Raw genomic sequence first — 27,926 nt, forward strand, 5'->3', positions numbered from 1 at the left:
CGTTGGTGGGGGAGAGGGTCTTTGACCGATCTCCTGAGGTGGATCGAGCACACGGGTTGCTAAGGAGGAAGCTAAAGCAGGTGAGCCGCCGAGGGCGATTGTGGTGTGGTTCCGCCGTTATTTGGATAAAGAGAAGATTCTGCGATGGGCAAAAGGGACGAGAGAGGGGTTGCGTTTCTGCCGAGTTGTTTGTTTGCTATTGCTGTCTTTCCCATTGTGTTTAATAGATTATTGGTGTTTGTGTTAAATTGATTATACTGTGTTGCTGATCACCCATCCAGGTAGGCTAGTTAACAGGAGAGAAGTAGGGGGTAGATGTGTGGAAGATGATGGGGGGAGGTATGGCTTGGTGGATGTGGTTTTCTTTGTTTGCAGCTGGGAGGAGGGTTAGGAGGGTATGAGGTGTGAGGTTGGTGGTGGGGTGGGGGGAAAGGGGAGTGTTGCTGACATGGAGGGAGTTGGTGAGGTGCAGTTTATTAAGAGGGGATTGCGCCAGCCATCTTGAGGGGGCCCTGGGGGTGAGCGAGACACGGGCCTGGAGGAGTCCATTAAAGGGGGGATATGGCAGATAGGGGAGGGGGGGTTTGGAGCCCCCCCCAACCCAGCTGATCTCTTGGAATGTTCAGGGATTAAATGGGCCGATTAAGAAGTTGGGAGTCTTTGTGCATTTGAGGAGTTTGAAAGCAGATGTTACGTTTCTTTTTTTAAATATAAATTTAGAGTACCCAATTATTTTGTTTTCCAATTAAGGGGCAATTTAGCGTGGCCAATTCACCTAACCTGCACATCTTTGGGCTGTGGGGGTGAAACCCACGCAGACATGGGGAGAATGTGCAAACTCCACACGGACAGTGACCCAGGGCCGGGATTTGAACCCGGGTCCTCAGTGCCGCAGTCCCAGTGCTAACCACTGTGCCACATGCCATCCTAGATGTTGCGTTTCCACAGTGACTGATTTGAAGGTTGTGGATCAGACAAGGCTGACGAAGGGCTGGGTGGGGCAGATTTTTCACTCGGGATTGGACATGAAGATGAGGGTGTGACGTTGCTGGTGCATAAGAGGGTGGCCTTTATGGTGGGGAATATAGTGGCAGATCCTGGGGGCAGGTTTGTGATGTTAAGCTGGTGAGGCTGGTGGAAGTGCTGGTGAACATGTAAGCCCCAAATTGGGATGACCTAGAATTTGTGAAGCAGGTTTTGGAAAAGGGTCCGCACTTGGACACACAACGGCTGATTATTGGGGGGGAACTTTAATACAATTTTGGATCCTAGGCTTGACAGGTCGTGTCCCAGGTCTCTAAAGGTGTCGGCGATGGCGAAGGAGTTACGGGGGTTTGTGGAGCGGATGGGTGGGTTGGACCCATGGAGGTTTGAGAGGCCAAAGGCGAAGGAATTTTCATTCTTTTCGCATGTCCACCGGGTGTATTTGAGGATTGATTTTTTTTGTACTGAACAAGGCGTTGGTAGCGGGGGGGGGCAGTTGGGTCATGATAGATTACAGATTTATTAATTTACTGATTGCTTCATTAATTTATTTGGGATCCTTAAAAATTGATGCAGTATAATTTTTAAAGTCACTACTTAGACAGAAAATGGAATATCCACAAAGCCAACGTCATGGGGCTGGATTCTCCGATTCTGGGGCTATGTCCCCAGGCCGGCACCAGAAAAATGGCGTAAATCAGCCACCGATTCCCTGTTTTGCTGGGGGCTAGCAGCGTAGAGCACCCGGCTCTAGCTGCCGAGAATTGCTGGGTCCGTGGCCGCGCATGCACATGGGGGCGGTCTGCAGCAGCCGCGTCGTGCTACATGGCGCCAGCCGCTCTCGGACCCGGCCCACGAAATAGTGCCCCCCTTTGGCCGGCTCGAGTGCCCCGGACCACCCCCCCCCACAGTTCCCCCAGCCCCTAATAAAGTCCCCCCCTCCCGCCCCTAGTTGCGACATTCCGATGCATGTTCGAGTACACAGAGGGAGAATTCAGAATGTCCAGATTACCTGACAGCACGTCTTTCGGGACTTGTGGGAGAAAACCGGACAGAGCACCCGGAGGAAACCCACGCACACACGGGGAGAACGTGCAGACTCCGCACAGACAGTGACCCAAGCTGGGAATCGAACCTGGGACCCTGGAGCTGTGAAGCAACAGTGCTAACCACTGTTCTACCGTGCCGCCCATACAGCCCACATTGGGGAAACAAGTCACAATTGATGCAGCGGGAACTGCAGTTGAAGCTGTACTCTCACAATACGTTGATGGATGTGAACGACCAATCATTTATGTGTCATGCCTGTTATAAACTGAGCACAAATATTCGACTGGAAAGTGGGAAGAACTAGTCTGCGTCCATGCAAGTGAACATTGGCACATGTGTATCTATGGTAGAAAGTTCACTCTCTGCACCAATCACCAAGTGCTGACTACATTGTTAGCTATGTCAGGATTAGGTCATTGACCTCCACACGTCTACAGATGGTCAGCCCATTTTCAACAATATAACTTAGGTCAAGTATCTCACATGTTCATAAAACTGAGTAGCTGACATGCTGAACCAGACTAACTATATCGTGGGCTGAAGGGCCTGTTCTGTGCTGTATTTTTCTATGTTCTATATCAGGCAGCATCATAGAATCATAGAATGTACAGTGCAGAAGGAGGCCATTTGGCCCATCGAGTCTGCACCAGCTCGTGGAAAGAGCACCCTACCCAAGCCCACACCTCCATCCTATCCCCGTAACCCAGTAACCCCACCTAACTTTTTTTGGACACTAGCGGCAATTTATCATGGCCAGTCCACCTAACCCGCACATCTTTGGACTGTGGGTGGAAACCAGAGCACCCGGAGGAAACACACACAGACATGAGGAGAATGTTCAGACTCCACACAGACAGTGACCCAAGCCGGGAATCGAACCTGGGACCCTGGAGCTGTGAAGCAACTGTGATAACCACTGTGCTACCAAAGCAACTTGCAATCATTTTGCACCTGACCAAAATCTTGCTACGTGAAAGGAGTTGAAGATAGAATTGTAAAATTGGTAAGCAACAACATACTGCTGAAAGTAAGCTTCAAGGGAAGAACTGATCCGGTACTACACAATGAAGTCACATTGTTCAGTGATAACTGTACAGCACGTGGAATTTGAGCATTTATCTCTAAAGCACTACAGCACTGCGTAATGGATCTAACCCGGGAAGGACGTCCAGGTGTTGTAAAAATGGAACAATGATCTCGCTAAGCAGGTTTTGGCGAGCAACCGATCACTGTTTGGAAGTGTTCATTTGAAACTATGTAGCTTGTACACTCAGTGAGAAACCAGTTGAACCGTGTCCTGCACCTCTACAAACAAAACCATGGTCAACAAAACCATTGTAAAAACTGTAAGTCCATATTTTTGGAGAAGTGCAAGCAACCCCTCGGACAGCATTCTCTGCTCGTTAATCATTTTTTTTTCTTCTTTTTTATTATAAATTTAGAGTACCCAATTCATTTTTTCCAATTAAGGGGCAATTTAGCGTGGCCAATCCACCCACTCTGCACATCTTTTGGGTTGTGGGGGCGAAACCCACGCAAACACGGGGAGAATGTGCAAACTCCACACAGTGACCCAGAGCCGGGATCGAACCTGGGACCTCAGTGCCAAGAGGCAACAGGGCTAATCCACTGCGCCAACGTGCTACCCCCTCTGCTCGTTATTCATGATCTACAGAGCAATTTGCTGGAAATCGCTGTAACTTGTTCCGTACCAACCACTTCAGCCATTGACAATCTTGACAAGTTGTTTCCAAAATGGGGCTTGTCGGAGACTATGACCACAGACAATGGACCCACAGTTTCTTTCCAGTCAGTAATAGAGTTCCGAGTAGGTAACAGAGAATTCATCACCATCTAACATTACACTGCAACCCACAATCGAATGGTGGCATTGAGAGGGTGATAAAGGACAATCTGAGAGTTAATGTATTAGAATGGAAAACATAGAACAATCCATTCACATCCTACTTCACAGATAACGACCTACCCCACACTCCTTCACTGGAAAAACAGCCAAACATACAATAGGTCATAACTCTGGAGGGGCCACTGATTTCCAGCACATTCTGCTCCAGTTTGAAATTATTCATGATGTTGTCTGGACCTCTCCATATGCACTTGGCCTTTGTTTGGAAATAATTCCCCTCCTCACTCTGACCTCTCACAGCAGGAAAACTCCAAGGAACCTGAATGTGTGCCTGTGATTCAGGTTGAATTAATCTTTTTTCCACCATCAGCCCACCAAAATGAACAAGAAGGGACTATAACCTTGCTGAAAGAAGTGCACTATCACTTCAAAAAGGTCTTTCCAGCTGAGCTGTGGATACTGATAGTGGGTTCTTTCTCCACTGTGTTAGGGCAGGGTGGGATTACAATGACACTGAGAGTTAAAGTACCCAGGCCTGTTTTCTGGTGCAGCAAAAAAGTTTCTAATTCACGCCACTTTGCCCATCTGAAACCTGCCTGGAGCTAATATGAGGTTTTCAGAGGTCAAGGTTTGATTGTGCAAGTCTTGCTTGACTATAAATCCAAAGCATAAAAAGTAACATTTGAGGACATAAAAGTCACCTTATCGTGTGGGGATTTGAGAAAGGTTCTTATTAAACACACTGACTGGTTGGATAGCCGAAAGCTTCACGAGTTGAAAATGGAGAGTTCTAGCTTTCCAGTATTAATTTCGATGGATCGATTTTATGATGTGGAACAAACTAGGATACTCTTTTAAAAGCATTAAAACATAATGTGCCATGAATGAATCATTAGCGATGTGTCAGTATTCATAAGAGCCTGGAACAAATGAAGGATGAGTCAGTAACTGCATTCCAGTGTCCAATTTAGCAATGGTTTATAAAATTGAATATATATCTGGCAGAGAGGTCAGATGGGCAGCTTCAGTAAAAAGACTATTCAAAATGATAACAATGTGAAATTATTTCTGAATATCACTTTTGTGTATTATTCAACTGATTCCAAAACAATTTTGAAGTATTTATGGAATTGCCTTTAATTAGTCACATTAATTATAGAATGTCAAAGATTTGAAACAGTATCATTGCCTGCATGATAAAACGTTATTGCATCTTCCACTGGCGATGTTTGGTTTTAATGCATACCCTTGGAAATCAGCTATTAATAAAAATATTTCAATTACTTACTGTTTTTGTCTGTCACTTCCTTTCTAGTGTTGCACAGTAAGAGAAATATGTTTTGAATATCCTCTGTTTTGTACAACTGAGTGCAAGATTAGGGTGGCACGGTAGCACAGTGTTTAGCACTGTTGCTTCACAGCTCCGGGGTCCCAGGTTCGATTCCCGGCTTGGGTCACCGTCTGTGCCGAGTCTGCATGTTCTCCCCGTGTCTGTGTGGGTTTCCTCCGGGTGCTCCAGTTTCCTCCCATAGTCCAAAGATGTGCAGGGTTAGGTGAATTGGCCATGCTAAATTGCCCTTAGGTTAGGTGGGGTTACTGGGTTACGGGGATAGGTGTGGGCTTAAGTAGGGTGCTCTTTCCAAAAGCCGGTGCAGACTTGATGGGTCGAATGGCCTCCTTCTGCACTGTATATTCTATGATTCTATATTGCCCTTAGTGTCCAAAAAAGGTGGGGTTCTGGGTTAGGGTGGATGTGTGGGCTTAAGTAGAGTGCTCTTTCCAAGGGCCGATGCAGACTCAATGGGCCAAATGGCCCCCTTTTGTAAATTCTATGATTCTATGAACATTGATATTGCGTTAACATTTTTCAGCTGAATCACTGTGTGCTATGTCGGGCAGTACCGCAGTATGTTATATTGTTTCATACAGTACCACTGTGATTACACGCCAAAGTGCTTCAATAATTCTCAAGTACTTTAGGACATTCCAAGACCATAAAGAGTGTTACAATATGCAACTTCTTTCTATTCCAGTTTTCTTCCTGTAAATTCAAGGCCATAGAATCCCTAAAGTGCAGAAGATTGCCATTTGGCCCATCAAATCTGCACCGACCCTCCTGGCGCACCCTACCTAGGCTCAATTCCCTGTCCTATCCCCGTAACCCCACCTAACCGTTGGACACTAAGGATCAATTTAGCATGGTCAGCCCACCTAACTTGCACATCTTTGGAATGCGGGAGGAAACCGGAGAACCCGGAAGAAACCGATGCATACACGGGGAGAATGTGCAACCTCCAAACAGTCACCCAAGGTCGGAATTGAACCCGGGTCCCTGACGCTGTGAGGCAGCAGTGCTAACCACTGTGCCACCCACGTCAAGTGCTACAACAAGGTGACAAACAGTGAAAGGGAAGACTCAGGATGTTGTGATTGGCGGATGTCATATTTAGATGGCAAATAATTTGAGCCCATTAATGCTGAACAAACAGTTCATCTGTTTGAAATATGTGTTGAATGTTAAGTGTTGGCCAAGGCATTAGGAGATTTCCCAGTTCTTCTTCCAATCATGCTATGGAATCTCCTACAACTCGCCGAGAGGCCAGGCAGGGGCTACCTCATCTGGAGGATGACACCTCCGACACTGCGGCGTTCCTGTATTGAAGTGCCAGCCTGGGCTTTGTACTCAACTCTTTGGAGTGGTTCTCGAATCCATGGTCCTCTGATTCAAAATGCGAACATTATCACTCAGCCACGGCAGACAATAGACAATTTGTTCCCAAAGAAAGTGAGCAGATTTAATTTCAAATTGGTTTCAGTTTGGTTAATCCCATCCCAAATCTGGATGCCTGACAAATAAACTGGTAAATTCAACCCTGCTCCCGCTAAGTGTTTCACTTGCAAAGGATGACAACCATCACATAGTTAATTCCTTCCTGCTTTGCTCCCCTGGGTATTGCTGGTGTGTTTGGCACCATCAAAGCCCTGCATCTTGATTATCTAGTTGCCCCACCGTTTGCAGTCCTGGTGGGAGCATTGCACCTTGCCTTTGCTGGAAGAACATTCCCCTCATGGGATGAGATTTTTATGTCTAAAACTATGAACACAAGTTTCCCAATGGCTGTAATACTGTCCTTAAAAGCCAACTCTTAGCCAATGTAATTCTTTCATTAAAAAAAGACCAAATGCTGCCCTGCTTATAAAATGGACAGGTCAGAAGAAAGGTTAAGAGAAAATTTTAATACGTCAGGCACAGGTCATTAATAAACTGCTTGTGACAAACCCCAGCTGTTGAATGGCAGTCTTTGATCTACCATAGCGGGTGTGGTCCTTGCTAAACAGGTTCAGGACAAGTCAGGGCCCCAGGGCAGCCAACCTTCACCGTAGGGGCCTCAGTACAAACTCCTTATGCATTTATGACACGATAACTGAGAAGTGTTTGCCCTATAGATTTAAGTGGTAGATTAATCACCTTCAACTCAACTAATGAGGAGGTGATCGCTTGGTTCTGGGGATTTACATTCACTAAATAAATTAAAAAATAACAGGTCAGAATGTAAATAAAGTTAAGAAAGGGAAATTGAAGTTAAAATTAAGGGAGCAGATAGGGATTAATAAGAAAGGTTGGCAAACAGGGGGGCAGAACAAAGGTGGATTTTTAAATACAAAGTTTAGAGTTTCAATAAGCAGCCTAGGGTTAAAACTAAATTATTGAAGTTAGTCCTGTTTGAGAGCTTTATTACTGCAATGAATCACCACAACAGCAGGCATACTTTCAAATCCTTTCATGTTGTAACATCTCTGTACCTTTGTGTGCCCCTACATTAATACCTGTTAAGAGTCTACTGATGTTAAATGCGAGGGTATCCCAAAACCCAGAAGGGTAACTTGGGACACCAGGTCTTACTGGTGTATATTTTCAATTTGGTATAATGTGAGGAAAGATATGCAAACCAGGGAGGAATAGTTCAGTCATTTTGTGATCAATTAATAAAGAATATTTATTAACTGAAAAGAAAAACACACAAGGACAATATTACACTACAGCAGTACACTTAACTACATTGATGGTTATACACACACAGTATTACATGAAGTTACCCCTTTGTTCCCAACTACCTATGTTTCCTGAACTCTGCGATGCCCCTTGTTCCCAAACAACTCTATGAATAAATCAGCAGATAATTACCACACGCAGGATATTTGTCCACATTTTGGAAAACCGTCTTTTGTTTCAGCCAAGATGTAATCTTCTCGATTTGAGTTTTGGATTACAGCCGACTGCCCTTTTAGCAGTGACCTGTCTTCAGGGGAGACTGTTTCCTGCAGCTGGGTGTGGTTATGATGGTAGCTGCCTCTACTGTGCACATCCAGGGGTCAGTTAGCTCAGTTGGCTGGATGGCTTGATCGTGATGTGGAGCAATGCCTGCAGGCATTCTTGTACTGACTAAGATTACTCATGAAGGTCTCACCTTCTCAACCTTGCCCCTCGCCTGAGGTGTGGTGACGGTCAGGTTAAATTACCAGCAGTCAGCTCACAAAGTGAAGAGCAGCCGATGGTTCTCTTGGACTGTGGCGGCATGGTAGCACAATGGTTAGCACTGTTGCTTTACAGCTCCAGGGTCCCAGGTTCAATTCCCGGCTTGAGTCACTGACTGTGCAGAGTCTGCACATTCTCCCCGTGTCTGCATGGGTTTCCTCCGGGTGCTCCGTTTCCTCTCACAGCCCAAAAATGTTCAAATTAGGTGGATTGGCCATGCAAAACTTCCCTTAGTGTCCAAAAAGGTTAGGTGGGATTACGGGGATAGGATGGCGGTATGGGCTTGAGTAGGGTGCTCTTTCCACAGGCCGGTGCAGACTCAATGGGCTGAATGGCCTCCTTCTGCACTGTAAATTCTATGATTCTATGATCTACATTTTTAAAATTGTGCTATTGATTTATCATTATTTGCCTTTGAGGTTACACACCCTGTGGGCCCAGCATATAAGTGCCAATTTTGTTACCTCTCCACTATGAAGTTGCCGCTTCTACGTCCCATTGTTCTCTCCTAGCCACATAGGTGAACACTTGCTTTTCTCACTGGCATGCCAATTTGCAACACCTCTACAGACAGCTGCCCTTATCAATTCCCCATTTTATTTTCATTTCATTTTTTAATCTTAATTTTCCCCAATCCTTCACAGTCCCTCGTTGCTATTCCTTCCGCTTCACCATTGGCAGTCAACCATTCAACCACCATGCTCCTGCCTTCTGGAATTCTCTTCCCACCTTTCCCCCTTAGGGTTGCAAACTCTGGTTCATGGCGGCTTCATCACATGACCATCTGCCTCCAGCCAAGGACCACCAATGTTTGGCTGTCATGTATATCCTCACAGTGCACCACTGTGAATGAAAAGCTGTGAGACTCTTCAATACCCGATTGGATGAAGGTTGACTCTATGTCAAGCAACACTCTTGTCCCATCTCCATTTGTTCACAGCTAGAAATGTTTGATAAAAATGAAAAGCAGTTTTTATTCATGTCCTTCTGATTTTTTTCTCCTGGGTTGTTGTCAGCAACGCCCAGGAAATTGCCCTTTAAGTTCTGGAGACTCTAGCATTATCCTGGGAGATTGGCAAACCTGCCTTTGTGCTTTTAGAAGCCCATTTCTTCAGCTGACTCTGCTTTTCTTTTTCATGCTTCCTCTCCTGGTTTGCTGCCATTGTTTTGCCTTTCCTAATATCAAATGCATCCATACATCTTTCTGTACCTGCGGAGCACTTTAGAAAGACAGCTTATTTTGTTAGATATTGGTATCATCTTCTGGCACGGTAGCACAGTGGATAGCACTGTTGCTTCACAGATCCAGGGTCCCAGGTTCGATTCCCGGCTTGGGTCACTGTCTGTGCGGAGTCTGCACGTTCTCCCCGGGTCTGCGTGGGTTTCCTCCGGGTGCTCCGGTTTCCTCCCACAAGTCCCAAAAGACGTGCTGTTCGGTGAATTGGACATTCTGAATTCTCCCTCTATGTACCCGAACAGGCGCCAGAGTGTGGCGACTAGGGGCTTTTCACGGTAACTTCTTTGCAGTGTTAATGTAAGCCTACTTGTGACAATAAAGATTGTTATTATTTTTATTCGGTTTCAGAAGTCGAGCTGAACATGCACTGAACCGGTTGATGCAGACAAAAAATTAAAATGTTGAGGAATTTAAATTTAGCAAGTCGCTTGATTCCCATTCCGGTAGCTAATGTTACCCAATCCCACACAAAATACACGAACGCTCCTTTACTGGTCCTCTGCCCTTGACCTTCCTGTCTCCAGTCAATGCACCTCTCGGGCGGCATTTGAACCAGAAATGAAACATGTGCTGATAAGTTACAAACAAGGAATAGTCTCCCGTTTAAAGGGCAAACTGGCGCACGGGCAAAGGAAATCTGAATACCAACACGCGACTTGACAAAGTGCGTGCAACGGATTTGTCAAACGAAGTGACTGACATTGTTTTTCTATTCTTGGAGAGGTTACACCAGCTGCTTTGAAGCGCCCCCTTCGCTGGCCTGCAGATCCCACCCAGGAGCAGCAGGTTTCAGTTACTGTACTGGCCCCCTGTGCTTGTGCCGTCTGCTGCCTTTCCAAACCGGGGTCGGAATTCTGGCAAAAAAAATGCAATCCGATATCAGCAGAATTGCAAACAGCGCCTTTGACTGATTGGTTGAGGCGACGACCTCGCCCCAGTGAGCTGGTAAACTGCCTCGTGGTGTAAATGTGGCATCAGCGTGTGAAATGTCAAACCTTCCACTCTCGGAGGATCCAGTCTGTGACAGCTCTGATCCAGACAGGGGAATGGGACAGATTGCATTCCCCAGACCTGTGCCCAGCACAGGGCCCTTGCTTTCACCATCATTCACCCAGGTACGTCCCCATCCTCCCTGGCCTCCGAGTCTCTTTTACCTCCACTGGCGGGACCTCTTCCTGGAGATTTGTTTGATCACATGCCCCCGCCCCCGGCCACTGAACACCCAGTGAATAACCTTCCATCCCATATCTAATATCTGTACGACTCACAGGCGGTTCCAATAAAATGTGTGTGTGTGGCGGGGGGGGGGGGGGGGGGGGGGATAGTCATCCCATTCCCCCACCCCCCCAAGTTTTTTTTTCCTCCTGGGTTGCTGCCAGTCCTGTCCCCAGGAAACACAGCTCGGAACAAGGAGCAGGAATAGGCCTCTCGGCTCCCCGAGCCTGCCCTGTTCCCGGAGATTTGTTACAAAGAAATGTGGATACTTCCCGTTATTGCACACGGTCACATAGGGTGGCAACGATTTTCTTAACGCCGGCTCTAAATTCTCCCTGTACTGGACTGAAACTGGATTGTTCAGCCCGGATTGAACCAGTTTCACGCGTTAACTTTTTTTTTCTATACCCCGATACATTTTTTTAATACCCTGATAAAGTGGCGCCTCGTTTCTCGGCCGAGAAGCAGGAATCTCCCCAGCCTGTCCTCACAGCTCAGATTGCAGACACTAAGGTCCGGTCTACCGGCTCTGGGGAGGGCTTTGCTTCCAGGAATCAGGCCTGTTGCTCAGCGACCACCAGAACTGGACTTGCCACTCAAGCTGTGGGCTGACCAGAGCATCAAAATACGCTGATCACAACGGCCTGTTTGGCTTATTTGTTGGTCCCTGCTCTGCTTGAATATGTTTCTCATTGAATCCCTTTCAGAAAACCCGTTATCCTGAAACCTTCGCTGGATTTAAGCATTGGACTGTGGCATATTGATGCCGGAAAGTCTAGTCTGCCCCCGCACATCACTGCAAAAAACGCAGCTCTTTCCCCACATACTGTCATGTGATGTATGCAATGGGCGATCGGAATTCTGTTTAATGGTATGAATTGCTTCTGATTTTAGGCTTTCGATGAATGAAACATAGCCTTCCTCAGGGGGCCTGCAAGATGTGTCTGTTTGGCTGGTATATTTTCATTGTTATACACTGCAGTTTCATTATTACAAATGACCCCCGTTTAAATCTGTATTTTCGTTCATGTCCAAATATGAATTTTCGTTCTCATTCTGAGCTATTTCGAAAATACAAAGTCGTCTTGTATCTGGATTATAGATGTTTTTACAGTTATTAAAGGGCCGAGATCGGGCTTTAAGAAGCCATATGAGATGACCACCCCAACAAGCCCTCGTTTTGCAACAGAGACACAGGTGCAATTTGGAGACATGATCCCGTCCAATCAAACAGAATTATTCCGTGAGATCTGTTTTCATCATTAATCTGGCACATGTTTAGTTCATAACTTCCCTGCAAATTCAAAGGATTTGTTTACCACCACCACAGAGCTTAATTCAAGTACTGACTTTGTGGATTTTAGCAGGATATTTAACATTGTTTTTGTTGTATAGAATTATTTTACAACACACATTTTCCACTGATTAATACTTGCAGTCTCATATTGACAGTGTGCTTATCATCTAGTTAAAAAAAAGAGCTGGATGTGTTTTCTGTGTTTGGCACTGCTTGTATTGAAAATCATTCTCAACACATTTCAAACAAGAGGGCGTTCGGTACATTTTGACAGCTGCGACAAATCCACACTAGCAGAGACAATCAACAACATTCTAAAACAATCAGCAACATTCTAAATTAAACATCCCGCAACATTCTAAACAAAGTCAACCTACCCTATCTCCCGATGTCAACAGGTCCTTAAAAAAAAAAATCCAGGATCCGGATCTGCATCTTGATCAGAAACTAATCAACTCTTCCTTGGGTCAGAGCCTATCTATAATATAGTGATCGTTATTGCCACAAGTAGGCTTACATTAACACTGCAATGAAGTTACTGTGAAAAGCCCCTAGTCGCCACATTCCAGCACCTGTTCGGGTACACAGAGGGAGAATTCAGAATGTCCAAATGACCTAACAGCACATATTTCGGAACTTCTGGGAGGAAACCGGAGCACCCAGAGGAAACCCACGCAGACACAGGGAGAACGTGCACAGACCGTGACTCAAGCTGGGAATCGAACCTGGGACCCTGGAGATCCGAAGCAGCAGTGCTAACCACTGTGCTACTGAGCTGCCCCTGTGTATCAAGTGTTATTGAAATCCATCCATGGGTATTTGGGGCGATATATATTGTTTACAGATGAATAGACAAACAATTGAAAATATTACCTCCATGTCATATACACAGATGATTTTGCTAGCACAATAAAATAGTTTGGATATGTTTTTAGACAGACCTCTCATTCCAAAGCTACAATAATCAGCATACAGTGGAACTATCCGCTCTTGCAATCAGACCTTAATAAATTCACAACTAGATTAAAATAAACAAAAACAAGAATAGAAAATACTGGACAATCTCAGCAGGCCTGGCAGCATCTGTGGAGAAGGGAGCTGACGTTTCGAGTCTGGGTGAAGCTTTGACAGAGTCATCTAGACTTGAAACATTAGCTCCCTTCTCTCCCAGCAGATGCTGTCACACGTGCTGAGATTTTCCAGTATTTTCTATTTATGTTTCATATTCCAGCATCCGCAGTAATTTGCTTTTGTTAAAATAAAAGGAACTGATTTTAATTATGTTGTACTGTTAATCTTATGTTGCTCATCCTCTCTACAAACAAACCAAATGAGGCTGTGACAAAAAATGATTAAAATGCCCATGGCAGGACATATAAAACGATATATCTAAAATAAACACAATGGCCATTAATTAAAAACATTTAAAGCAGCATCATTTCTTTTACCGAAATACTGGCTAGTTCACTGTTTTAATGACTTCACACTTTTACCCAGAACCTCTTAAATCACAGTATCCAATTTGACTGGAGTGGGGAATTGTTGACGTAATGCAGTTATCCAGGGACCACTGTAGCATTTCATCTCCTTCACCCAGGAGGAGTGAGGCTGGTTTTGCAAAAAGGCACGAGGGCGATATTTAAAGCTGCAGTTTGGTTAGCAGCAGGGCTCCGGGTTCTGCGAAATATTAAATAAAAGGACAGTTTCATTTACGACAACGACTGCCCTCGAACAAGATTCGATCTCGGCTGACCCAGCAACAAGACGTTGCCACTAATAACCTCACCTTGCTGCAACACGTTTCCAGCTGAAACCTTCATTCACGTTCATTTCGTTCATTTCCAAGCCTAACTCTCCTGTATCCGATTGTAATTCAGTCAGCGGCCCTTGTTAACTCGGTGTTACTGATCGAGACAGAAGTGATTTCTTGACTCCGCCACAAGCCCCCCTCCTGCACGCCCCCGAGTTTCCGAGCTTGTTAATCACTGGCCCCTGGGTCACAAAGCTTTAAAATTCCAATTGGTGTTTTTCTGGAGGGCGATTTACCTTCTCCACAAAGTCATTCATTTTTAACATTACATTTGGTGAAGTTTTGATTTTTTAAAAAATCCCAGGACATAAAAGTGTTTCTAAGATGAGGTTTTCAAAATAATACGGCTCCACCATCACAGGAAGGCGTTTTTTATGAAGATCCCAAGTGCATTTAGATCTAGGTTTGCAGCAAAGTTAAATACAACGCCCATCGTGTGACCTCTTGAATAAAGTTTGACATTTTGTAGCTATGTTTATTTCCAATTCAGCCTTATGCTCAATCCAACAGGAAGTTTGAGAAATCACACCACGATCAACACTTCCAAAGCCGGGGGTTTAAACACCCCCGCAAGTATTGTCCCGATTTCGATGGGATGAATGTATCGCTTTTGGATGGGGCTGCAAAGTGTAGTGTGCAAAACTAAAACCCTTAACCAATTCCTCAGAGTTCCCAATACTTAACCATCTGCACACGCATGCACATCCACCGAGGCAAATAAACTATCCCAATCAATACTTTGTCCTTGCCTGAGGAAAATAAATAAATGCATATTATATCCTTCTCAAAGCTGTGCATGGCAAGCATTGATTTACTGCACTTAGATCAGTTGTGAGGTATTTGGACAGATTTCTCTGCAGCCACTTGGCTGCCCTGTTCTGCAGATCCGATCCGGATTGGGTATCATGGATTTGCAAACTGACCTGGATGATTTGCCTACCACTTTAGGGACCCGTATTCAGTGATGCGGGGTCCGTGTGTCAGCATCTTTCATGCTGGCTGTTAGTACGATGCTGTTGCCTCGACACTACAAGCTAACCTATCGCCGTGGGATACTGCTTCTCTCTCTCTCTCTCTAATTCCAGGCTCGCTTGACTGACTTTGCGGACAATTAGGATCGGGGCTACCGGAAGATTTCCAAGATGTGCGACTGTTTCCACCTGCCCTTCCCAAACTGGCGAGGGGATCCGGCCAGTGGTGGGCTTATTCTCTATACTTTGTAGCCTGCTGCTGATGCTTTGATTTGCTTTGCTCTGGATCCGCAGCCCTCTGATTCCCCGCAGCTTTAGGGCGTGGTCCACGTTTGCATGAATCAGACAGTACCGATCTCAAAACAAAAATAGGAGAAAACGAGAGCGAGAAAAAAATGCAACCTCTCCCTATTCGCTGCTTGTGTTATGGCCGGTGCATTGCAATATTCCTTTGCTAAATTACATGCATATTTTACAATAATGTTTTGCATGCTTGCTCTACTCATTGTATATCGACAAAGCTGTGTTTAGTGACTTATTAGGGCGTGAGCATTCTGTGTACGTTTTTGCACTTTTCAATCCACCGACTTAAGTTTTTGCTCTTTAGGCGCTGTGGTTTGGGCGTACGGTAGAAACGGCAATGTCAACAAACAGGGGCGAAACTCTGAAAAGTTAGAATGTGTGTTTGCTTATTATTTGTTCGCGAGGCGTCCTGGAATCGCCTGGGATCGGCCGCTGTTTAAACACGTGCGGGCGGTGCATTGAAGTGAAATTGACCCGCTGGCGCTGTACAGGCGCAGATACGGGTATGTGTGTGTGCCAATATCCTGAAGCCGATTGCAGTAAGCAGGTCGTCGCAAATTCTCGCTGACGGGGAAATGAATGGGATTGAAGGGAGGAAGTGGTTCAGGGTCGATCCCAAACCAGCCTCCCACCATCACCACCTTGAGTTTCCCTCCCATTACTGCATTCCGCTGTCACAAAATCGCTGAACAATGAGCGCAGCCGGGTCGGATGCTGCCTTTGGCGACCACTGTGCCAGCAAAGTGTTTCTTTTAAAAATCCCAATTTTAAAAAAAAATAAAAGCAGGAAACCTGTCCAATTTAGACCCTTTTTAACTTTGCGCTTCAGGCTGAAGGCTTTGCAAGTGTCCGCTTTGTAATAACTGATCCAATGTGGAAAGCGTGTGGGGCGTGTGACAATCCTAATGGGGCATGCAAAAACAATGCAGAAGTACTAGCTCTGATTTAGCAGCAATAGGGCATTGATGGCCACCCGAGCAATGACATTGAGAGTGGGCCTCAAAAATGGTCTTGATAGGTTGGTAAAATGTCAGCAGCGCGAATGAAGCGTTGAGCTGGATGCGTCACACCCAGAGATCATTGTGCATTTTTTTTGTTGCAATATAAGTTTAGCATAAACATTCGAGTCTACTGCACCAAGTGGCCACTTGATCTGGCTGCTTTGACTGCATTGAGACACGCCCAAGTTGGAATCCTGGCTAGCACCATGCCAAACTGGAGTCAATCGGATCCAGGAAGCATCACGGCGTTATGGCGCAGTTTTATACAGCCCATCAGTTTACAGATGTGAGCTTACCTACCTCCAGTTAGGATAGTAGTCTGATAAACAATGAATAAATAAGCATGGCGAGATCAAACGGGCCAAAATCTAGGGACGCCAGTATCCTGGCAGAATGAATGGAATGGTATTGGGTCATCTTGTGTATTTGCTTCTGCAATACACTCCCAAGACTTTTAATCGATCCATCCTAAATTTCTCTATCATTTCAATAGATGCATTTACCCATTTATTTTAAGTGGTTTCATCTTTTCTAATATCATGTATAGAGGAATTTCAGACAAATGTGTGCTCTTCATATGTCAGTATCACTTGGCATAATTGCAATACCTAAGAGTGTCACTGCAGAGACACATTCCCATTATGCAGGTTGCAAGTTTCTGCCCAAATGTAGCCGGAATTTTCAGCAATCATAACTTGAGAACACACAGATTTTATAAAATCTAACTCGTGCTGCTTGTGCTTAATCCTGCAGTTTCAATTAACCCATGCACTAACTGTGGTACAGAGCGTTAATGTGAAAAAAGTGTCCCTTCATTTGGCATTGACCTGGATGGGCACAACAGTCAACCTAATTTTTTTCCATAAGGGAAATAAATATTATGGCAAATGTGTTTTTTTGCAGTAGTAATGATTAATGTCATAGAATCACTATTATCTGTACCATTCTCCTTAATCACATAAATCTATGATGATAAACCTTGTTCTAGTTGAATAAGTGGTGGTTTTATAATTCTGTGGTAATGTATCTAGTTTTAATCAGAGTGCCACATTTGTTTATCTGGGTAGCTCAGAAAAGAACATCTTAATTGTAGGTTTTAAATGTACTCTTTTAAGAGTCTTGTGTCCCTACTTGATTTTAATACCAGAATTTCTTTCAATTTTGGATACATTTCAGATTCTCATGAGTGTGAAGATGGGCAAGTCATAGCCCAAGTTTAGCTCAACCTGCAGCATTTTTAGCCCTGTGATTTTCCTGGCTTCCTCTGCTTACTATTTTGAAGGTGCATATTTAATGTCCATAATGGGACTTGAAGGGAGGGAAGTCTAACAAAAAATGCAGCACCTCGTGGCTTTGTGGCATGACAGGTTCTAATTGTTATTAGAGTTGATCATTGTTGAGAGACTATGAACGTTGTTGAGATAAAATTGATAATTGTGTCCTCAAATTATTCTCACATGGCCAGTTCCAGCGGTCAAGGTTACCCGTTTAGCCAGGAAACGGTGTGGAAAATGGGAGAATCCAAGGGGCAATTGATTCAAAAAAAGATGCTAAGATACAAACAAAACAATAGGGAAATAAAATAGATCAGCAGATCAGAAATAGGCTATGTGAGAAAAAGGACAGCAAATTAGGAAAAATAAGGAGCAAAAGGAAGAAAGTTACCGTAATCAGTTTGAAATTGAGAAACCTATAAAACCTTTAAAAAGTGCATTTACAGAGAAAATAAATTGGCTGTTAAATATGAGTCTTCATTCGATGGGCAACATCTTATAGCATGGGGAGTTTACTCATAAACTGTAGTTACCTATCTGCTTCACTCCTAATTCATCAATGTCTCATTTATTAATTTTCATAAAACTGTTTGCACAGCCTGGAAGAATATGATAGAATCCCTACAAGGCCACTCAGCCCATCGAGTCTGCACCAACCCTTCGAAAGCGCTCCTCATCTAGGCCCACTCCCCCGCCCCATCCCCATAACCTGCACATCTTTGGACACAAAGGACCAATTTAGCTTGCCCAATTCACCTAACCTGCACAACTTTGGACTCTGAAAGGAAACCGGAGCACCTGGAGGAAACCCCACGCAGACACAGGGAGAATGTGCAATCTCCACACAGTCAACCAAGGGTCCCTGACACTGTGAGGCAGCAGTGCTAACCACTGTGCACGAATATAATTTGTTTGCTTCCTGCATTTCTGTATTGTATAGTTCACAATAGTATAATAGTTTGACTTGTTGATTTACCTAACCGTTTGATATACCTTTTAAAGCTGATTTATCTATTATTTCTATAATGCAATCATTGATACCTATGTTTGAATCAACTTTGAGACACAGTGAAAGTAGGAACTAGCTTTTAAATGTGTCCTGTTCAATTTAATTTAGCTTTTAGCTCCTGCAGTTCTCACACAATAAATGTCAGACTGCTACAGTCTTTATGGACAAACTAATGGTTTTATAGGCTAACTTGGAGGTAAAAAAAGATAATTAGAAATGGATCAATCCTCAGTGCTAAACTAGTGACTGTTTTTCACAATTTAACATATTTTTCCAAGTTATACAGTCCATAGATAATAAATCACTGCATGTGAACAGGGCACATCTGTTGTTGATACTTAAGTACCGCAGTGTTCATATTTTGATGTCGTAATTTTGCCACGGCGGTAACCTTTGCTAATGGAATTAGCTTAGGTTTTACTAGCTGCAAGAACTCAAAAGGAAATTCATAACAAAACAAGGAAGTCACATCTCTAGATATTGAAACTTCTGGTAAAATAATAAAGAAAAGTGAAACAAAAGAATGGCCAAGCTACATAATCAAAACACCCAGGGATTCAGGGGTGGGGGAGGGAATGTATTGCAAAAGCCTTCTCGAGTCCACTTTCTGGAGCAGTACAAAAGAAGATATCTGAAAGGCGTACACCGAGTAAAGCTCAATTTACATGAATGATTGTATCTTTAAGTGCCTTAAGCACCCTGTTAATGAAAACACAAAATTGGAACTCAAAATTGCTATCTTGAAGAAATTTAGCATTTTTGCATTTTGACGTGAATTTGAATGAAATTGCATTCTTGAAAAATAATGGATTTTTAAAGCTAGATATTGATACCAGCTGAAATAATGTTCTTTCCTATTGCTTATGTTGGGATCTCTGGTGCCTACCTGTCCAAAATAGAATGTTTATTGCAAACAAAAAAAGGGGGACACGGTGGCACAGTAGCATTGCTGCTTCACAGCGCCAGAGACCCCGGTTCAATTCTGGCCATGTCTGCGTGGGTTTCCTCCGGGAGCTCCAGTTTCCTCCAACAGTCCAAAGTTAGGTGGATTGGCCATGATGAATTGCCCCTTAATGTTCAGGGTTGTGCAGGTTAGGTTTGGGGTTGCAGGGATAATGCAGAGTGGACATGGGTAGAGTGCTCTCTTTCGAAGGGTCAATGGAGACGCGATAGGCTGTATGGCCTCCTGCACCGTAGGGATTCTATGGTGTTGATAATGAACTTTGGCAATGGCTTAAAATGGGCAGTAATGGATCTGCCCTCGGTATTCATCCTGCCATTGGTATCAGTGGTAAGGAAAATTGGGTGGAGTGTACAATAATTGACCAACTAATACCCTTACCTTCACGTACCTGTCAAGGTTGAAAGATATGCTGAGTTGGAGCTGATTTTAACTTGGCGGGAAACTGATGCAAGTGATAAAAATCCTGTATTAGTGTTTGTGCTGGAGGCCCAGCAGATTTGAACTCTTTGGCCTCCTTTGAATACTGCCCAGAAGAGCAAAATTACTCCTTTATTTTTAATTTGCCTTAAGGGGCCTCAGTGCCTTCCCAATGACTTTTCCAGGTGGGGTGAACAGTGTTAAAATGAGTAAAATTGGTGGAGATGACACAGGAAATCAAGGTGTTCCATTTTGCCTGCTCGCTGCTCTCCCATCGATCAGAGAGAGTTAAAATTCCCTTTCAACTGAATTTTGGTAGTAACATTCCTTTCACATTGTTAATCTGTAGTTTGGGTGCAGCAACAGCATTTTGGTATGTTCATATGTTTCCAATAAAGGTTTAGCAGTAAACATAAATAATCCTCTAGAAGGGATATTTAAGATTATTAATGGATGTTGATAGTTAAATGAAGCAAGCATGACAACTTCTGATCTTCAAAACTTGTTTTGCCTCAAGCACTATAAAACTCAGTTGAATTGGATTTTTCATGCTGAACAATCACCTTTTTATTGCAGAAAAAAATCATATAAAATGAATGTTGCGATCTTAACGATACCCATGAAACTAAGTATTTCTGCAATATTTTGTCTAAAATGTGTCAAAACTTGTCATTTTAATGTAATAGGATGGACATTTAAGAAACATATATATAGAAGCAAAATTATACATTTAAGTGAATGAGAATAAACATCCAGACACGATGGAAAATTCCAGAAACAGTAAAAAGCGCATGTTTGAAGGTTTGCAAACCAGCAAATTTGCAGTCTGAAAATGAAATGCAAATGGAGGACTGGTATAGAAAGGAACAGAAACAACAGACAAAGAAGTTACAGAAATAGACTGTGAAATACAATATTCATATCCAATTATTCGGGTAAATGAACATATTTCTTGATGTTCAAATGATATATTCCAAAGTGGTTCATCTTCCTGCGTATATATGTAAAATAAGTGTAACATGATAGTGACTACACCAATTTGTTCTATTTATAGATTTTACAAGGGAATCTTTGCCAAGTTATGTGAGAAGGAAAAATTACCTGAAGGAGACTTTCCAAGGTTACTATCCAGATGTGATTACAGTGAAGAACTTGACATTGGATTCCGCCTTCTCCTGTTGGGTTTTCAGATGACTCAAAGGATCTTTGGTGTCAAGAAAAGGAAACTGCTGTGCAGATAGTGATAAACAGATTGACCACTGAGCCAATCTGTTCGGTCACCTTTTCCCAGCCAATGTCCATGGAGTTGTATATTAATGTCATACCACTGGGCATTACCAGATTTCACAGTGTCATAGACATGTTGAATGGTCTGATGTGTCAGAGAAAGCCATCCCACTGGGCACTCTAGATGCATAAAGTGGTGGGAAACTTTCACTGCGTCCTTTTGGAAGATTCAGTAGCTTGTGTCCAGAGATGTTCTTGTAGAAAATCCTACATAGTTGTAAAGTACTGCTACTGTTTACCAGCATAGTTAGTAGTGCGAGTGTTGGAGCATATGCTATTGGGCCAATAGTGTATAATCACATCTCTGCTGATGGGGTTGTTGCGCAATTTGAGGTACCATTTGTGGATAAATGAAATAATATTTTCATGATTAGATTTGGGTAATTACGTGGCTTAGTTTTTAGTTTGACAGTTCGGGAAGGCAGACAATTTTTAATTTATTTCAAACTCAGGATTTTGTACTTAAGAATTGGTAAAACTTTAATCACAAGGGTAATAGCAAATATGATTATGAGTAAATTAGAAACAATATATAGCGCTAGAATTAACAGCAGAGCCAGAAAGTTCAGTCCCATTTTCCTCATGCAGAAAATGAAATGTTTGGCTCTGATTTCATCTCCTACAGTTTTTTCATCATAAATAATGACTTCCTATAATAGTGAAAACAAATGGTAGAAAATAGTAGCAGAATAGACATGGATTCTCCAATAATGGGGCTATGTCTCCACGCCGGCATGAAAACCGGTGCCAACCACTCCGGCGTCAATGGCCCCCGAAAGTGAGGAATTATCCCCTTTCTAGGGGGCTAGGTTGATGCCGGAGTGGTTCCCGCAGCTCCAGGCGGCGACGAAGGGATGGTGTGAGTTCGCACATGCGCATAACGGCCGGCATATTTCTGCGCATGCGCGGGGGTTCCCTTCTCCGAACCGGCCCCCGGGCAATATGGCGGAGCCCTACAGGGGCCCGACGCAGAGGATAGAAGGCCCCCATGGAACCAGCCCGCCCGCCGATCGTTAGACCCCGATCGCGGGTCAGGCCACTGTGGGGGCCCCCCCGGGGTCGGATCCCCCCCTCCAGGACGGCACTCGCACACTTACCTGCCAGGTCCTGCCGTGTGTGAGGTGAGAGATCCACACCTACGGGTCTGGGCAAAACTTGTCGGCCACTCGTCCCATCGGGGCCCAGAGAATCGCCGGGTGGGGGTGGCCGCTGTCCAAGGCCCCCGACTGGCGTGGCGGGAATCCTGCTGGTCCCCGAAAAATGGCGCAGGAGAATACTGAAGCTGGTGGCGGGGCGGGATTCGCGCCTCCCCCCCAGGATTCTCCGACCCGGCGCAGGGTCGGAGAATCCGGCCCATAGATTTGTAATTAAATCTTTGAATATTAGTGTTAGAATGCTCAATCCATCTGTTCGGTCTCCTTCATATGTTAAACAGGTTAACCCTTTAATTGAATTAGTGAATGAAGAAATTCATTGGAATGCGTTAAGAATTTTTAATGTTAATATTTGGAGAATTCCTAAGACACATGTTTCTCTGATCCTGCATTATTTGCGTAAGTCAATCTGTACAGTAAATTGAAGCAAACTTTTCATGGAAGCAAATTTATTTCGCCATGCACGCAAATCTCAAAAAATGCGTTTTCTCATCTACTTTTGAAAAACGTAAACCTGGTGGAAGGGCTTTTGTGGGGAGCCGAGGAGGTGAGTAGCCATCTTTGCTCACTGGCACAGAGCCAGGGGATGCTGGGTTTGCCACCCCAGTGCTCGGCGGGGGGGTGGACCCTCTGCAGTGGTGGGCCGCCATAAGAGGGTGGGGGGGGAGGCTCTGGGGGGGGCAATCGCTCGCGGCACCACCATGCCAACTCCTGGATCCCAACCCCATTCTTGGGGCAACCCTTGTCCCCCTTCATCTGCCCTACGGATCACCCATAACCGCCACTGACCATTGAGGACTCTGGCTGCGCGGCTGAAGGCAATCGCTGATAGGGAACTGGAAATCGTGGTTAAGTGAGCACTTGACACATGCCAAGTGGATTCCCGTGGGCAGGCAGGCCATGTAGCATGTGGGAGTCATTGCCTAGAATTCCTATCGCCTGATGCCTGGACACTGTGAACACTGTGGGAGGCAACACAACACAGGCAGCTTCCAACATCTGAACATCCAGGGGATGGGACACAGCTCCGGGGACATGTCCACGACCGGAGGGTGGGTGGGTGCCATGGGGAGGGGGGGGGGGGGGTTGCTTGGAGATATGGGCAAAGGGTCGGGGGATCAGTTCACATTGCGGAAGAAAGTGCCAGAGACATCATAATGGTTGTGCAAAAAGTTGTTTAATGTGCTGTACAATACCCCATTCCCGATAGTGCCGCCCCTCCAACCCCATCCCCTTCCCACCCCCTACCTAACCCCTCATACCACAATGCCCACTGTGATGATCAACGTGCCTGGCCCTCCCAGCTCTATCACTATGTCTAGGTGTGTCCCCAGGATGCACATCTGAGGTGGAGGTAGTCAGCTGATTACCTCGTCCCGTGGCCTTTGATGCCCCTGGCAGATGTCCTCTGGGCGCTCGAGCGCCCTGGTTCACTTGTCGGCAGCACATGCACAGCCGTGCCGCCCTGTCCTATGTGCTGACGTGACCTCATCAGAGGGGTGGGACTCGGGTGAGTTGATAGCCACTGTCGCCATTCCATGGGATGGGTCTATGTTAGCACCCAGCGCCCCCTCCTCCCAATCAGGGCCCTGGGGGCCGCCTTGGGACAGAGAGGCAGCTGGTTCGAGCCCCGCCTGCCCCTGCATCATCTGCTTCTGCCAGCACCGGTGGTTCCCCATGGGCTCCACCATCATGTTGACACCCTCGATGATGCTTCTCAGTGACTGGCAGCGCCTCAGCAATGCCTACCTGTGACTGGGACAAGCTTCTCAGCGCCTCAGCCATGCCCGTCTGGGAGTGGGACATGTCCCGCAGAACATCATTAAGGATAGCCTAGTACTGGGCGACATCCCCCAGTAAGGCGGACATACTGCCGAGACCCTCAACCATGGCCGTCACCAACTGCACAACGCCTTGGATACCTTCACTAATGGTGCCAACATCGTACACCAGGCTCTCCACTGCAGTTGCCACCCTAGCATTGTTTGCCTCAGTGCCAGGCATCGCCGGCGCCATCTCCTGCATCTGTAGCCTCTGGGACTCCTCCAAGCCGCTATGGATCTGCTGGAGTGATGCTGACATCTCCCTCTGAACATCCCGGCCGCCCCCTATCATCTCCATCAGCTCCGGGTAACCCACTTCCAGAGGTTCAGCATCAGGCTGGGACCCAGCTGGGTCCTGGGATCCAGCAGACATCCGACTACTGTCTCGTCTGGGGGTTCCTTCCTCCACCTGATGTGCATCAGCAACTGTGTGGTGCTCACCAGATTGTACCCCAGAAACCTGTCCACTAACATTTCCCACCGCAGCGTGTGTATCTATGCTGGTGGAGGGTGGAGATGGCAGCTGTGCCGTGACGATAACAGTTGCATCCTTGGAGCTCTCCTCCAAGGTGTTCTCCTCGGAGTCAGGGGAGGGGACCACCCAGGATGGGCCGGTGCCGTCGGCTGGAGGACCTGCGGGAGAATGGACATGTGGTCAGTGGGAGGAGTGGGTCAGTCAGTAAGAGAATCACTAGTCACATTTGGCAGGTCCTCCGGTTGGAGCCCAGTGGTTCCTCATGTCTCTGGCGTCCGCCAGCCTCCGCATGGGTGACCGCCCTGCCCTCAACCACACCCATCACCTCCAGGGCCCGCTCCTTGAAGGAGGTGAGGAATCTCAAGTCCAGCACCCCACTGGCAGTCTGGGCCCTCTCCTGCTGATTGTGGGAGAGCTTTTCCTGAGGAGACACAGAGAGGGCATCGTTAGCCACAAGCGTTTTCAGTGGTGGGAGAAGGGGGTATGAAGGTGGGGTTGGGGGGAATGGGGGGAGGACTGGGGGTCAATTGGAGAGTTGGGAGGTGGATACTCCGTTGGAGGGATGGGGAGGGGCATTGGTGTCTTCACTCGTGCTGCCCGGTGTAGGTCGTTGACCTTCCTGCTAGCCAGACCTCCTGGTCAGACTGTTGGAGTTGACAGCTGCCTTATCGCTCACCCTCCGGGACTCCTGGGGGAACAGGACATCCCTCCTGGTCTCCACCGTGTCCAGGAAACTCCCCACGTCAACATCTCCAAATCTTGGGGCTGGTCTCGGCGCCATTATTGCGAGCTGGCTGGGGTTGATTGAGTGAGTGCAGTTTAAGTGGTGCTCGACCTTGTTAGCGGGGGGGCTGGCGTGCGCGGTCCCGGCGAATCGGCTGGAGAGGCATTATTGGTGGCGAGAAGCCCGTGAGACCTCTTGAAGTGGACCAATTAAAGTTAGATTGCGTTGCCGGTTTCGCTGGGCCTAGCGGCGGTTAACTCGCAGCAATTCCCGCTCGCTACAACATTTGGAAATGTTTCCGTAAAATCGCGCCCACAGAGTTTGGAAGAATGCAGATGATTGCAGAAAGAGGATCACTGATTTGAAATGTGTGACATGATTCATAAGTCTTCCACTTGTTAAATGAGAAATGTAAATAATTTCAGTGAATTTGCCACCACCCTGTGAGTGCACTTGCGACTTAGGACAATAGTATAATGTCGGGTGGGGGGGGGGGGTACTCAATCAACTGCTTGTTATATATCTTGGCAGATGTTCATTTTGTATTTCATTCAAACTATAGAATCCCTACAGTGCAGAAATAGGCCATTTGGTCCAACCCTCCAAAAGAGCACCCTACCTAGGCCCATTCCCCACCCTATGCCTGAAATCCCACCTAACCTGCACATCTTTGAACACTGAGGGGCAAGTTAGCATGGCCAATCCCCGTAACCTGCACATTTTTGCACTGTGGGAGCAAACCATAGTGCCGGGGCAGTGCCAGGGAGGCACATGAAGTGAGCCATGCCAAGGGGGATCTGGCGGAGTGGTAATCATCCTCCATTGGGGGGTTCCCCTTATGTGTGGTGGTTGGCCACCAGGAGTCTCCCCCCGCTCTTATTGCCAGCCGCTGGCGTGTTGGAAGAATTTGCAGAGTGGCACTCAACCCGTTTGGCTGTGTTACGAACGCACCTTTCTTGACCAAGTCCTGGGGTGGGACCCGATCACGGGGAGCGGAATTCTCCCAAAATTATGCAGAGTGCTAGATCAGGCAAAAAAAGCTGTGTGAAACCTGCCTTATGTGGCAGGGGGGGGGGGGGGGGTGGTGGGGGGAGAAGCACCGCACCGATTCCATCTTGACTGGCATTGGTGGAGATCTTTGTAGGTATGGTTGGGTCAAAGAAAGTCAGAATTGGAGCTGTCATCAGTTGATGCTTGAGATTCATCCATTCATCTTGATGGCGTCGAGTCCATTCAGACTCTGTAGTCTTCCTGATTAAGTTTCGTAGAGCTGACGCCTCGTTGACAAGTTGGATACGAACTTGCCTAAGAAGTTAACGAATCCTTGAAATCGAAGCAGAGCCTTTTTATCTTTCGGCTGCTGCTTGTTCTGGATCCCAGGAATGTTATCATCATCTGGCCTGCCACCTTGAGCTGATATTGTATCACCCAATAAATTAAATTTGAACATACAAACGTACACTTTGATTGGTTGAGTTTAAATCCGTATTGGTGGATCCTGTGAAACACTTTTCTCAATCGAGCAATATGGTCTTCTTCCATAGTCAACCATATGATAATGGTTTCTACATATACTCTGATACCTTCAATATCCTCCGTCATCTGCTCCATGAATCTGTGAAAGATTTTTTAAGGCTGAGATGATCCTGAAAGGCATGCGGTTAAAACAGAAATGTCCAAATGGAGTGTTGAACATACAAAGCAATTTACTTGAATCATCTAGCTGCACCTGCCAGAAACCTTGTGAAGCATCAAGTTTGGAAAACTGCGAGCGTTTGCCATCTCACAAGATATCTCCTCTCGCTTAGGGATAAGGTAGTGTTCCCTACGGATAATCTTGTTCAGATCCTTGGGATCTATACAGATTCTGAGATCACCTGATGGTTTCTTGATGCAGACCAACGAGCTGACCCAGTCAGTCGGTTGCCTGACTTTTGAGGTGATTCTTTGAGACTGTAATCGTTGTAATTCTACTTTCAGCTTTTCACGCAGCAGAATGAATGACGGGTTTTGCATCTTTCTTGAGCAAAATTTTGTATTGGTACGATAATGTACCCATACCTCGAAATACATCATGGTATTCATTAAGTAGTTGCTGGATGTCATGATTCAGTCTTGATGTGTCTTTGGTAGTCATAAAAATTCTTTGGACAAGCCACAAGTCCTTGCAGGCTTGGGCACCTAACAGCAAAGATTTCTGCTCATCCACGATCTGAAACGTAGTATTTTCTTGACCTTATTAACTACTTTCAAATGGCACGATCCTCTTGAAGCAATCTGGTTGCGATTGTAGTCTTGCAGCCTACATGCAGCAGGTATCATCTCATGTTCCCCTGGAATTGATGCAAAATCTTTACTAGTCGTTAAGTTTGCTAAAGCCCCAGTGTCAAGTTTGAATAGGATTGGAAGTTATTGACTTGCACTATCGAGGTCCATTCACTGTTAGAGTCAATGTTATTTATTTGTTGAGGAGCCTTAGTCGTTGCTTGAAGTTCCTCTATTGTGTCTATGATTCCTATGAAGAAAA

General features: G+C 45.6%; 1 protein-coding gene across 1 annotated transcript in view; it reads left to right on the plus strand.

The window, feature by feature from the left end:
- The first annotated feature begins 14,908 nt into the window (after nucleotides 1-14,908).
- Nucleotides 14,909-27,926, plus strand: part of LOC140401865 (uncharacterized) — a 180,980-nt gene continuing 167,962 nt past the window's right edge. Inside the window, exon 1 of the mRNA XM_072489824.1 lies at nucleotides 14,909-15,194. Within this exon, the coding sequence (XP_072345925.1) occupies nucleotides 15,140-15,194 (55 nt within the window). The 5' untranslated portion in view covers nucleotides 14,909-15,139. The remainder of the gene's footprint in view (nucleotides 15,195-27,926) is intronic.

This window comes from Scyliorhinus torazame, chromosome 2 (genome assembly GCF_047496885.1).
Source record: "Scyliorhinus torazame isolate Kashiwa2021f chromosome 2, sScyTor2.1, whole genome shotgun sequence".
Taxonomy (NCBI): Eukaryota; Metazoa; Chordata; class Chondrichthyes; order Carcharhiniformes; family Scyliorhinidae; genus Scyliorhinus; species Scyliorhinus torazame.